Below are 15,424 nucleotides of genomic sequence, written 5' to 3' on the forward strand. Positions count from 1 at the left end.
AAAGATAATAATATACAATTATTCACAATTTTAGTTACAATGAGACGTTATCCAAAGCAAGTAAAGTTGCAATTAAAATCTAAATTATTTTTAAAACTTACATTAGGTTTATGAGGCTTTTAATTCATAATTATTTTACTTTATCTAGGCCATTCCATGTTTTTGGATTCTTATGAAAAACAGACGTACTGTAGACTATTTAGAGATATTTTCTTTTTTAAAAGATAATTTTATCGATTTGAAACCTAAACTGGTAATGCTCGATTTCGAACGTGCTATGGCAAATGCAGTGCAAATAGCTTACACAGATGTACAAATTACACATTGCTATTTTCATTATTCCCAAGTAAGCTTGAATTATAATTTGATTATAACTTTTCCTATATTGAAGCCAACATTATAAAAATACTTCCCCTTTTCTAATAATGCTTGCTCATGTTGCTGATGACATCACACAGCCAATAGTAACATTATGAAATGTATTTTGCCGTCGACCATATACAAATTCTGAAAAATAATATATTTCTTTTAATCATATTTAAGTAAAACATCAAATATTTATGTTCAGCGATTAATCAATTTTATTCATTTTAAGGCATTAATTAAGAAAGCCCAGAATCTATCAATAATAAATAAAACAAAAAATAAAAGTGTTTATCCTGAAAGATTTATAATTATAAGGAAATTAACATTCCTAGCATTATTACCATCCTATTACATTAGAGATGTATTTAAATTATTGAAAAAAAATACTGAGACACAGTTTGGAAATTTTTTTGGAAAATATTTTAAATATTATGAAAAATTCTGGATCAACGAAATTAAACCTGAAAATTTTTCAGTTTTTAAAAGAAATAATAGAACAAATAACTTTTCAGAATCATATAACAGCAAACTAAATTCATATTTAGGGAAGAAACCACACATCAATTTATTGATTAGTAAGTAATCTACAATATAATAAAAATTTAATACATTAAAGAAGAAAATGCTTCTTTTCGATCTTAAAAGAATGTAACCGATAAAACTGCCGTGGCGGGCAATATGACTTTAAAATCTGTAGTGCAGATAAGATATTATTGACGTTTTTTTATATAACTTTTACAAATAAAAATTGTTGAATTTATTAACCATTACCTCCACTGCAAATTATAAAGTTAAATTATATTTCTTATAGGGCATTATGAAAAACACTTACTAAGAGTAATTAAAATAACATGACTGACAGCTTTTCGTTTCTAAACTTACATAATAATTAATTTCTTTCCAAATAGAAAAGACTCAAACATAATCGGGAGTAAATTATTTACATTTATAGTATATATATAGCTCACAAAAAAGAGCGACCTTACAAGAATGAATCTTCCATTATCATATATACATTAATTTTCTCATCTGCACAATATGATTCAAGTTGTATATGTATATTGGATTTTATATTTGAATTCCTACAGGTTATATGAAAATGTTGCTGAAGGAAACTAAAAGTGAAATAGATGAAGCTGCAAATAATATCTACAAGAAGAGAGAGACTAAAAGAAAAACAATAAATTTGAACGAAGAATTTACTACCTTTTACACTAAAATAGAAAGGATTGAAAATAACGAAGAAAGAGATTCACAGATACTAATATTAATGGAAACGTTTTCAAGTATAAAAGAATTAAAAAAGCAAGAACAATTAAATATGTTAAAAAGTGTAAAAGACATGGGTAAGAGAAAAGAGAAAATTGAAATCACTCAAAGAACAAGCATTCAAAAAATTGTTATAGATAAGTACTCACGTGACAAAGTCATAGAAAAATTAATTAAAATTAAAAATAAATACCTACAAAATGATGGCGAAGTCACATTTGTAGTTATGAATGACAATGAATAAAGATCCAATGAATTAAGAAATATACTGCCTTTCCATTATTATTTGATATTCTCGGACCATCTGTATTAAGTATACAATTCATTCAAATTGCTGTTCCTTTGATACTTGATAATTTGATACATATATTGCTCCATACTTTTCACAAAACTATTATAGAATTAATCTGCAAAAGAATATATAACATTTAATTGTTTATCAACAAACGCCATTGAGTTGATTTGAATAAGTTTGAAGATGAAATTACTAAAATTTGCAAGAGAGAATAATACAAAGTTTATTGAATAGTTTACAGTTACTAATCACTTTAGATTCAATGGTTTATTCACTTTTATATGCAAATAGTGACCTGTAATTATATATATATGTTAATATAAATTTCATAAAATAATAACATATAAAGTAACCTATACTAAACCTGGTACATGTGGTCTAATAGATACTTTACATTGGCATATGTATTACACTACATAAATTATAGTATGTTTGTTACATTTATTTTGTTGCCACAGCAGTATTTTAAAAGATTGCGACTCACATACACAGAGCAATTTTGCTGTTGCTTAATATGTTCAGCGTAAGTATCTTTACAATGTTCCTTGAATTTATGTTACAGTTTCTTCCTGTTAACCTTCTCTATCCATGCATCAATTGATAAATTCATCACTGCGCAGCTTGCTCTTTCTTACAAACAAGCGAGAAAAGCCTAGTCTTCAATTAAAGTAATCTGCAAAATCAAATATATATTTTAACAAAGAATTTTGCTCTTATGTTAACTTAATCATGCAAAAGCTAATATAAATATAAAATAACTTATCTATTATCGCATTTCCATGATTTTACTTTCATATAAAAATACGCCACGTTAGAAAAACTAATCCTTTTAAATAACCATACTGATTACACTTTTTTGCTTATTTTATATTAATTATTCAATTTCCACTACTTTATTCCAATTCTTAACAGCGTATCACGCAATACATAAACATTTCCATGACACATGTGTAAGTGTACATATAAAATTGCTATGAGATCACATCTTGAATAAAATATCTCGTGCTCTCAACGTCGCCAACCCTGTAGAGCAAAACTACCACTCATGGGTGGTAAAGTGTCGCCGTCCCAAACTGGCTCCTCGATGATTTCCAGAAAGCACACTATCACTGATTTTGCATTTAAACACTTGTGAATTTAAACAAATTAGGTATTAACCTACGTTTCTTCAAAACACTGGTGAATTTGACAGTTTTGAACTGTTTGAAGTAGGGTGATTAAGAGTGGTCGAAACGAATGATTGATTATTCTATCTCTCTGTGTCTCTCTTTTCAGCCTACTTCAAACAGTTCAAAAAGTGTCAAATTAACCGGTGTTTTGAAGAAACGTAGGTTAACACCTAATTTGCTTAAATTCGCGAGTTCTTAAATGCAAAATCAATGAAAGTTTGCATTCTGGAAATCATCGAGGGCCAGTTTGAAGCTTTTTCAAAAACTTCGGTGTAAAGGAACTTGGAGAATAATAATGGATAAGTTTAATTTTTTCTATCATCAATGAATTGATTTTAAATAATTCTTTTTACCTTCGTTTGTATAAAGAAAATGCCTTGATGTGTTTCCTATTAAATTATCAGTGCTGTCGCGTGACATCTTACCTTTTGATACTTTCCTTTTCATTCTATCTTCTCCCTCTTTCCATCAATTCAGTCAATGATACTTGTATTGAATTGATTTGGAATTGTAATGAAAAGGCTTTTGCTATTTTTAAAATTAATCTAATAGCCAAATTAATGAAATAAATAGCAAATGTATTATCGCGCGCGATCGATAATTTTTACATTCTAGTGGGGTGTTCGTCAATTGTTTTTCCACTTTCTCCACTTTATTATGCACAGTTGAAGTTGTTCGAAAAGGACCAAAAAGGGTGAGTTTTAAATGGAAATAACTTTTAAACCCCTTGAACGATTCGAACCAAATTTTACACGTGCATTTGGATGGTTACCCCGAACCTCCAGTTACGAGAAAAGGCGGTCGTTTCGTTACACCCTGTATAACCCGCTTACTAGTATTGTTAGAAATGTAAGTTAATAGACTAGATTTATATGTATCTTACTAATGTAGTGAGGGATAAAGAAAAAATAAATAAATAAGATATAATAAACATTTATTGATGTCATTCCTTAAAAACATTCCTTACAAACATTTCCAAAATTTATCTTATGATTATCATTGGGTAACTTTAAATTCTAAATTATTGTATCGTTCTCCAACATATAAGATTTTTAATGTATTCGTTGATGCAGCATTTTGAAGTTCTTTGATTAGTTCAGACGACTCCAGTAATTTCATCATCCTTGAGGGTAGGAAGAACCATTCGTCTGTAGCCAGCTTCGCTATTAATTTCTCTCCATATTTGGTCTTAATTTTCACTAATTCAGTGATTTGATACTCCTTATTCTCCTCAAAAGTATTCAGCTTTACGAAAGTCTTAGGTTCGTAAGTTACACTTGCAAGTGCATTGATCTTTGTTAAATCCATTTTTCTGTGAAAAAACATAGAAATTGAGAAAAGAAAAACATTGAAATAGAATAGCAAGAAAAGAGAATAATAATGAAAGAATAATTCTTACCACCCAAAAGAGTTTCTGTGGTACAGCAAGGAAAATATTCGGAATATAGTTTTGCACTGGATCTTTCACCTCCTTGAAGCTTCTAATGAAATCTGACTGACTGAAATTTCCCGATTGCTAACAACAAGGGTTTTAAAAATGGTGGAAGGGATGAGATGCATTCTTATTGGAAGTTAACATTTGGGTGGTTGGGTATTCTTGCCCGCCTACGAAATTTGCGTCAAACAAGTCGTAACACGTTACAAGCGGTTTCTCCTGATTTCTTTTAATTGCATAATCATGTTGTAGACTTTTCTAAAGTGAACTAGGGAAAATTTGCGTTAAACAAGTCATGACACGTTACCAGTGGGTTCTCCAGAATTCTTTTAATTGCATAAACGTGTTGCAGACTTTTCTTAAGTGAAAAGTGAAACGGGAAAATTTACGAGCACATTCCTCTCGATAGCTAGACATATAAAAAAATAAGAGAATATGAAAAAATCGGGGCTCTAAAGGGGTCATAAATCAAGTAACATTAGTCTAGACGTTTGTTTTGAACAAGTCATGGCACGATCTCAGACGTCCGGTGCTCGAACATATCCGTTCTAGAAGATATCTACACACTCTACAATCAGTTCTCCAATCGCTAGAATGGTGCCAATACAGTTTCTTAAAGTCTAGGTAAAAGTTATGTTTTTTTTTACTTTACATACCCCTCAAAAAAAAAATGAAGTGCACTGACAACTCTTTCCCTTTCTAATACCTAGCCTGCTTGTTAGATGGATCGTATGATATGCTTACCTGAACAGTTAAAATTCCTAAAGGATAAGTCAGGGAAGGCTATAAAAATTCTTAAAACTGTTTTTTATTCAATAACTAAAGTTTTACTATCAGTTACTCATCCAGTCTCCATGTCTCATCCTCCTCCTCCTCCTCCTCCTTATTCATTCACATCCTCCTCTTGAAGGCTAGCTTCTCTATAGCCGTATCCCGTGGTACCGCGAATGTATAATTTTAGTCAAACATCTTTTTTAAATTGAACTAGTTCACCCGTGTGTGTAATTACGTAATATTAAAATACCATTAGCGCGAAAGAAGGTTAAGGAAGGCAGTCACCTAGCGGTGACTACTGGAACTAGCAATTAATTCAACCTAGTTTATCTGTGTAGCAGAGTCGGAAATAGTTAGGCTACGTAAGGTAACTAACCATCGACTTCGAAGGGTGAAAAAACCTTCCCTCAACTAGGTCCCCGTAGGATAACTAACCAACGTTACCATAGGGTGAAAAATACCCCCTCCCTAACCAAACTCGGTCCCACTATAAGACCTTTCAACTGTGACATAGGGTGAAAAATACCCCCACCCTCCCTAACCAAACTCGATCCCACTATAAGACCCTTTCCTTCCTCATCCCCACCACTACCATACTAAGAGAGTCTTATCTCCACCCATCCCCCTTCCACACCACAAAACAGCTTCCCCCACTCCCTGTCATTGAAACCGCATTGCTCCTCTACTTACATCATCATAAAAAAAAAGGGTAAAGGTCTTATGCGTGTCACCGAGGGACCAATCAACTACGTACATTGGAACGATCGTAATGAATTGATCGAACGTTTGAGACTTTTGATCGCATCGGTGGCTGCCGGTAATACGAGTCATCACAACGAGATACAGTCGATAATCGAGGAGTTACGCGACGAGGATCTTATCGTATAAAGAAAGTTGCACGTTATATTTTTACCTCAGTGTAATATCAACGTCTTTCGGTAGCACGAGGTAAAAAAAAAAGTAAATGTCTGATTCCTGCTGTTGTGAAATTTGCATTTGTTTAATATACATCGTAGACTGTATACTCTCGACATTACAAGCCATCAAAAAGAGGAATAATAACGAGGAACAAGAGACTGATTTTTGAAAAAAAAAATGACAGTAGTGCATTTATTTTGAAATGTCGATAAATAAATTTGGAATTGGACTGGATGGTGAGAGTAGTAAACACTCTCACGAACCAAATTTAGAATATTTACTGCTTGAATTTAAACAATATTTGACAATGACATTGAATAAAAATAATGAACAATTTGAGAAAAAGATGAACCAAATTTTGCACACAATTTGTGAAAAATTGGATGATAAAGTGAGTAAGCAAGATCTGATACTTGAAACACTTAGCAATAATAATAAATTCTAAGAATCTGTTCATTTAAAAAAAAAAAATGAGCAAAGAAATGATGGAGTTGGTGGAGGAGCTCCATGCACCTGCGAGGATAAATTTTCCACGTAGAAGAGTCATCATGCGCGGCTTCGACGATCTCTGGCAGGCCGATCTTGTTGATATGCGCAATTACGTCGATGCGAGTCACCAGTACATTCTCACTATAATCGATACCCTCTCGAAATACGCTTGGTCGGTGGCATTAAAGAGCAAGAGCGGCAGAGAAATGACGACGGCAATGACCAGAATCCTAAAGACCGGCAGATGTCCGAAAAATTTACAGACCGACAACGGCAAGGAAATTTACAACAGTGACTTTCAGGCGTTGATGAAGAAACGCGGAATGAATCACTACTCGACTTACAGCGTGATAAAAGCATCGATAGTCGAACGCTAGAATCGTACGTTGAAGACGGAAATGTGGAAACGATTTACGCTGATCGGCAATTACAAGTGGCGCGCTATGCTGCAAGAGTTGGTGGCTGCGTACAATGCGCGAAGGCACCGTTCCACGGGAATGCGTCCCGTGGATGTGAAACCCGAGCATGCAGATAAGCTACTCAAGACAGTATACAGCAACATTAAGGTCGCAGGTCGTGCCAAGTTCAAAGTCGGCGATTTCGTACGAATTAGTAAATACAAGCAGATGTTCGCCAAAGGCTACACGCCAAATTGGACGACCGAAATTTTCGAGGTGGCGAAAGTGCAGAGGACCAATCCCGTTACTTATCTCCTCAAGAATTCCAGGGGTACGGAACTTTTTGGGCGGATTTTACGAATACGAGCTTTCGAAAACTATCAATCCCGATGTGTATCTGGTGGAGAGAGTATTGCGCAGAAAGGGCGATAAAGTGTTCATTAAGTGGCTGGGATTCGACAGGACGCACAATTCCTGGATAAATAAGAACAATGTTTTATAAGAACTTTTATTAAGATGTATCATTAAAAAAAAAAGATATGTATTCTTAAAATAAAAACAATAATAAAGCGAATAAATTACTCTTTTAGACTATAATGACCCCAGGGTAGAGTCGTCGCGGTGCCGGGTGTAACGAAACGGTTGTCGTCGTACGGACTGAGGGCTACCTTTCTCTGACTGATCGAGAGAACTTGGTGCAGCTTCGATCGAATTAAATTTTGATTGCGAGATTGTACGGTGAAATTATCCAAACAATCCTTGTAGTCGTCAAATGTTATATTTCTATCGATAACGTAACCTTTGACACCTTTGGCTTTTTTAACAATTCTCGTGCAGTCTGTACTTTGAATGTATACATTTTTGCCCTCAGTCCTACGAACTCGGTCATGATACGACCATTGTTCTCATACTTCATCAGTCCAGGTATCTTTTTGTTGACGCGTGGCAAGTCATACTGATTATCGTCAGGATAATCGCTGGTGTCGAATCGCGCGAGATCGCGTTTCATGTACGAGTAAACGTCGTCGCACTCGGCACTGTATATCAGACTGTCCGTGTCGGTATACATCGCTCTACATTCACTGCCGAATGTAGGAAGCATATAGTCATAGTGAAATTCATACAAGCAAAGTTTTGAAATATCTAACACACTCATTCCCACGTAAATGGGTTTATCAAATTTTGCGGACAATTTCGACAATTGAATCGCGACCAAATTCTCATTGAAAATCGCGAGACTGTGAAAATTCGGTTTGGAAATCAGGGTCTCCGCCCCGTATCTTCCCTCCCATTTGGTTGCGAGCCTCACGTCAACTCTATTCCTCACGTTCTCCATTGATTTACCGAAAACCGATTTGTTCATCAACTTGAAGAGATTCCTCTCAAATTCGTTAGTGGACGCGGTGCGCAAACGCGTGTTCAGCTCGATGTAATCGCGTAGCCAGGTGGACTGCTGAAACTTTAAACCGCGATGTATACGCTTCAGAACGAGTCCATTACGCATACATTGTTGCAGAGCGCGATAATGTATTATGTAACGCGTCTTATCGTTTAAAGTGGCCAGCAGCTTCTCTTGGCTCGCGCCTGGCGGTTTCTCGCGCACCATATAGAACGGTAGGTCCGTGTGTTTGTCGTGAAGCTCGCGCGGATACTCCAAATCGACCTCCAAAATATAACCCCCGGGATGATCAGAGGGTATAGCGGAGACATCGAGATGGGCAGCGTCCTCGATCCATCGGAATCCATGGGTGGGCAGCGGCTGACACATTGCCCACCGATACAGATTGTTTACGTCGTAATACATGAAATATTTCGACGGTTCCGCCGGATCGTAGTCCCGCATGTACCGATTGTTGGCCCTCTCGTAGCGATGGGAGCACTGACTCAAACCACCAGTGATGGGAACTTGTAAGAATTCGGTATCCCCACCACGCCGCCACTAGCTAGCACGCACGCACACCGTGCCAGCGGTACATCCAGGTACATCGGTGAACCAACCCCAGAACCCCACTATTGTCGCCGCTCGCTGGTCACGCACACAGCTACATCGATACGTGCGTGTCTCGGCTTTCGCCGTTGAAGTTCGGTTAGCTCCGGTGAGGTATGAGTACGAGAGGGATGAATATACTTTTTTCTCGGACCTCTCTTTCGCTCTCTATTTCTCCCAAGTTTAGCCAACGAGCCGCGCAAACTCCTTTTCCACGGTATCGGCCGGCTCGATGCAATGGGAAAATAAATTTACTTTTTGACAATTATAATTCATGAAAGTTGTTGAATGTTATTACAATTTAACAATTATTCTGAAAATGGTAAAAAATTATTGTGGAAAAAAAATAAAAGTAACAAATAAATAATATTATCCGTAACAGTAATTGAAAGAAAAAATCCTTGTTATATTGCACAAAATGATCATTGAAGTGTGACATTTAAAATTCATCAAAAAAAAAAAATTATACGAAAATACATTAAAGATTGATTAATATGAAAAAAAGATTAAAAATTAGGTAAAAACTCGACCATTCTCTTGCAACATCACTGCACCGATAGCAATTCGCATTTGTGAATATGACCAAATTCATTAATATGTACTATGAAATGCAAAAATCTGACCAAATTTCTATGATGAGAGCCAAATAACAGAAAATGTGAGGCTGCTCGGAAATTTCTTCGGTTATTTTCCAGTATGGAATCCCTAAGCGAACTGAAATATCCTAAAATATATGCAAAAATAATAATAGGAAATAAAATTAGGACTTAATATATCACAATGTGAAATAATGTAAAAAAATAGCTCAAACCCACTATTTTCAAACTTTTTTTATGCAAAATTTGAGTGTAGAAGGTACTTCCGCCTTGAAACTTTTGCAAACTCATATATAATTGTTGATAACTAAATAATTATTGCTCCAGAATGTACTTAAAATAAAAGTTTATTGAAATTGAATTTTATGCTATGATTTTGATAAATGAGAGGCAAATAATTAAATTTTTAATGCTTCTCGGATGTTTCTTCGGCCATAATCTGGTATAATATGTCCGAATGAATACAAATAGATGCTATTAGTTATCATCAAATTATGTGGGAATCAAAATTGGGGATTCTAAGCTATGCTACAATATAATTACCAGAAATGGCTAAAATTGACCAATTTCAAATTGATTTTCTACAAAATTGGAGTATCGTAGGCGCTTCGGGTTTGAATTTTTTGCAATTTCAGTTATGTCCGAAGAATCATCCGAGAAATACGAGAAATTCAGTTATTTGCCTCTGAATATTTGCATAAAGTCAGATTTTTCAATATCATAGGGTAAAACTCAATTTCAATAAACTCACCATTTTAGAGCTTTCAGAATTTCGGGCAACTTCAGCTTTAGAAGAAGAGCGATTACCGCTAACCAACACATTTTTATGTCATCCATGTAAAGTGATGTAGAGTGTTTATACCAAAAACTCTAAGCGGATCAAAATCCTTTTCCTCATTTAGTTAATAATTTTTATAAAATGCTTATATGTAGCCATTAATTAATAAGATTTGGTAATAAATACATCAAATACGTTCTTATTATATCAAATAATAAGTTGAGGTACAATAAACTCAATGTTTTTATATTAATCTGCTAACAAATACATTTTTTGTATTTATTATTGAGTCCAATAAGTTAATGGTTATTAAAAAAAAATTCCTTGTAATGAAAAAGATGCAAAAATTTTAAGCTTCGCCAAGACTCGAACCTGAGCCTACCGCATGACAAACGGCGGCCTTACCATCTGCGCTACAGTGCTTACTTGGTGTACCAAAAGCAAAACAGCCTTTTAAAGACTGTCTACAATTCTTTCATTAACTCGTCATAAACGATTAAGAAATAGCTGCAATAATAAATACACTTATTTACACAGCATTAATACACTAAATTTATTGGTTTTTTAATTTAAAGCATACATTTTGCATGAAGATATGATAGTTTAACGGTAACCATGCAGTATACTAAATACAAAGCTATTCATACGCTACATTGTCGTAAATCATTCGACTACACGTAACATATTGTAATATTACATAATTAATTTACGACAATGTAGCGTATGAATAGCTTTGTATTTAGTATACTGCATGGTTACCGTTAAACTATCATATCTTCATGCAAAATGTATGCTTTAAATTAAAAACATAATAAATTTAGTGTAATAATGCTGTGTAAATAAGTGTATTTATTATTGCAGCTATTTCTTAATCGTTTATGACGAGTTAATGAAAGAATTGTAGCCAGTCTTTAAAAGGCTGTTTTGCTTTTGGTACACCAAGTAAGCACTGTAGCGCAGATGGTAAGGCAGCCGTTTGTCACGCGGTAGGCTCGGGTTCGAGTCTTGGCGAAGCTTAAAATTTTTGCATCTTTTTCATTACAAGGAATTTTTTTTTAATAACCATTAACTTATTGGACTCAATAATAAATACAAAAAATGTATTTGTTAGCAGATTAATATAAAAACATTGAGTTTATTGTACCTCAACTTATTATTTGATATAATAAGAACGTATTTGATGTATTTATTACCAAATCTTATTAACCTTTTAAGGACGGGAGTGGTCGATATATCGACCAGTCAGAAAGGAGAAAAATAAATATTATTAATTATTTTTGAGGACAAAAATTCATTAAGATTCATATGCAGAAGAATATTGCATGATCTATGTGAGGGATTAGTGCATATTCCTGCCGCTACGTGGAGATCACCACAAGAATTTTCTCGCTAGTAAAATGAATTTAGCTATAACATAATTAAAATCCCGAAGGTCCGTAATCTTACACTTTTCAACTGGTTTTTCATCTTGTACTATTCATTTATATTATTGCTTAAAATTTATTATTATTATTATTATCAAATTTTTATCAATTTGGTAAAATGGCTGAAAGTCAAGATTGGAGTAGCGGCGAATCTGAGCCAGATGTACCAAGTCAAAATGTTAATGACTTTGATTATGTCAATTTACACAACACTGACTACAATGCGTATCAAATTTTCAAAAATGCGAAGTTTCATCCATCTATAAAACAATTTGATGGTATCTTCAATATTAATTCTAGTATTGAAATAACGGGAAATAGACCGTTAGACTATTTCGGTTACTTTTTTGACTCTTCCATATTTCAGTTGATAATTGATGAGACAAATTGTTATGCAGGTCAACATAATGAAACTGAAAGCTCTCATATGAAATCTTGGTCTCCTGTCACAAAAGAAGATTTAGAAATTTTCTTTGGTCTGTCAATTCTAATGGGCAACATTCGGAAAGGCAATTTGAAAGATTATTGGTCTACAGATCCTTTATTGCACACACCAATTTTCAGTCAAATGATGCCTCGCGACAGGTATATGCAAATTTTGCGTTTTTTACATTTTCATAATAATTTAGAAATAGTAGACCATCCTCTGATAAAAATAAAGCCAGTGATAGATGATTTACAACGAAAATTTGCAACCGCTCTTATTCCAGGGAAAACCCTTTGCATAGACGAAAGTCTTTTGTTATGGAAAGGCAAGCTACGATTCAAACAGTACATTTCCTTGAAGAGAAATCGTTTTGGTATCAAAATTTTCGAGTTAGTGGATTGCGAGACAGGATTTATATTGGGTTTTGTTGTTTACACTGGTGCAAATACCGCTTTTGAAAAATTTGGTTTAGGCTTCACTGGAGATATAGTTGCTCATTTCTTGCAACCTTATTTTGATAAGGGCCACGTTGTATATATAGATAACTGGTATACATCTCCTATTTTGGCTGAATTCTTATATAGACATAACACAGGATTGTGTGGTACGGTGAAAGCAAACAGAAAAGGAATGCCAAAACTTGAGAACAAATTGTTGCGTGGTGAAGTACAAGCAGCACATAATAATATATGGATGGCAATAAAGTGGGAGGATAAAAGAAGTGTTCGAATGCTCACAACCGTACACGATCTTGATTTTTGCGTAACCGGAAAGAAAGATTATCAAACCAATGAAGATATCTTGAAGCCGACGTGTGTTCATGATTATAACCAGAATATGGGCGGCGTCGATTACATAGATAGGCAATTATCTATAACAGAGACTGTGCGTAAGTCCATGAAGTGGTACAAAAAACTATTTTTCCATCTTCTTGATTTATGCATGTCCAATGCCCATGCATTATATAAAATTAAAAATAGTGAACATATGCCGTATCCTAAATTTCGATTACAGATTGCTAGATCTTTATTGAAAATGGATTCTAACCATAGCATTTCTTATAATGTTAGTTGCCCTACGAGACTAGTTGGTCGTCATTTCCCGAAAATTGATACAAGTAGAAGGTGTCATTTATGTTCTGTCCGTAAAATTACACGTCGGACCAAATACATATGTTCCAGCTGTAATCTTCCATTATGCATAAATCCATGCTTTCAAGAGTACCACACACATGAAAAATTATAAAATCAAGTACCTAGATATGAGAGACAAAGGGACTCGTGATAAACGAGTATAAAAAATAAGGTTCACATTTTAAAAAATTTATTTTTCCTAGTGGCCGGGTGTGGTCGATATATCAACCACCACTAATGTTGGCGGTTCTACGAATGATTTTGAGTATACTTACCTAAGTTTTTAATGATAATAAAAATATCAATTATAGAAGGAAATGTCCCGTCCTTAAAAGGTTAATTCATGGCTACATATAAGCATTTTATAAAAATTATAAACTAAATGAGGAAAAGGATTTTGATCCGCTTAGAGTTTTTGGTATAAACACTCTACATCACTTTACATGGATGACATATAAAAATGTGTTGGTTAGCGGTAATCGCTCTTCTTCTAAAGCTGAAGTTGCCCGAAATTCTGAAAGCTCTAAAATGGTGAGTTTATTGAAATTGAGTTTTACCCTATGATATTGAAAAATCTGACTTTATGCAAATATTCAGAGGCAAATAACTGAATTTCTCATATTTCTCGGATGATTCTTCGGACATAACTGAAATTGCAAAAAATTCAAACCGGAAGCGCCTACGATACTCCAATTTTGTAGAAAATCAATTTGAAATTGGTCAATTTTAGCCATTTCTGGTAATTATTTTGTAGCATAGCTTAGAATCCCCAATTTTGATTCCCACATAATTTGTTGATAACTAATAGCATCTATTTGTATTCATTCGAACATATTATACCAGATTATAGCCGAAGAAACATCCGAGAAGCATGAGAAATTTAGTTATTTGCCTCTCATTTATCAATATCATAGCATAAAATTCAATTTCAATAAACTTTTATTTTAAGTACATTCTGGAGCAATAATTATTTAGTTATCAACAATTATATATGAGTTTGCAAAAGTTTCAAGGCGGAAGTACCTTCTACACTCAAATTTTGCATAAAAAATGTTTGAAAATATTGGGTTTGAGCTATTTCTTGACATTATTTCACATTGTGATATATTAAGTCCTAATTTTATTTCCTATTATTATTTTTGCATATATTTTAGGATATTTCATTTCGCTTAGGTGTTCCATACTGGAAAATAACCGAAGAAATTTCCGAGCAGCCTCACATATTCTCTTATTAGGCTCTCATCATAGAAATTAGGTCAGATTTTTGCATTTCATAGTACATATTAATGAATTTGGTCATATTTACAAATGCGAATTGCTATCGGTGCAGTGATATTGCAAGAGAATGGTCGAGATTTTACCTAATTTTTAATTTTTTTTCATATTAATCAATCTTTAATGTATTTTCGTATAATTTTTTTTTTTTGATGAATTTTAAATATCACACTTCAATGATCATTGTGTGTAATATAACAAGGATTTTTTCTTTCAATTACTGTTACGGAAAATATTATTTATTTGTTACTTTTATTTTTTTTCCACAATAATTTTTTACCATTTTCAGAATAATTGTTAAATTGTAATAACATTCAACAATTTTCATGAATTATAATTGTCAAAAAGTAAATTTATTTTCCCATTGCATCGAGCCGGCCGATACCGTGGAAAAGGAGTTTGGCGCGGCTAGTTGGCTAAACTTGGGAGAAATAGATAGCGAAAGAGAGGTCCGAGAAAAAAATATATTCATCCCTCTTGTACTCATACCTCACCGAAGCTAACCGAACTTCAATGGCGAAAGCCGAGACATGCACGTATCGATGTAGCTGTGTGCGTGACGAGCGAGCGGCGACAATAGTGGGGTTGGCTCACCGATGTACCGTTGGCACGGTGTGCGTGCTAGCTAGTGGCGGCGTGGTGGGGATACCGAATTCCCACAAGTTCCCATCACTGCAAACCACCGCGTATA

General features: G+C 34.1%; 1 protein-coding gene across 1 annotated transcript; it reads left to right on the forward strand.

Moving 5' to 3' along the window:
- Nucleotides 1-12,016: 12,016 nt before the first annotated feature.
- LOC136781329 (piggyBac transposable element-derived protein 4-like) lies at nucleotides 12,017-13,570 on the forward strand. Its single transcript, XM_066740181.1, has one exon. It carries the CDS (start codon nucleotides 12,017-12,019, stop codon nucleotides 13,568-13,570), a length of 1,554 nt encoding a protein of 517 aa, XP_066596278.1.
- Nucleotides 13,571-15,424: the final 1,854 nt, after the last annotated feature.

This window comes from Prorops nasuta, unplaced genomic scaffold, assembly GCF_024137725.1.
Source record: "Prorops nasuta isolate Cenicafe-Biocafe unplaced genomic scaffold, Cenicafe_Pnas_1.2 PNAS00022, whole genome shotgun sequence".
In the NCBI taxonomy this organism is placed as follows: Eukaryota; Metazoa; Arthropoda; class Insecta; order Hymenoptera; family Bethylidae; genus Prorops; species Prorops nasuta.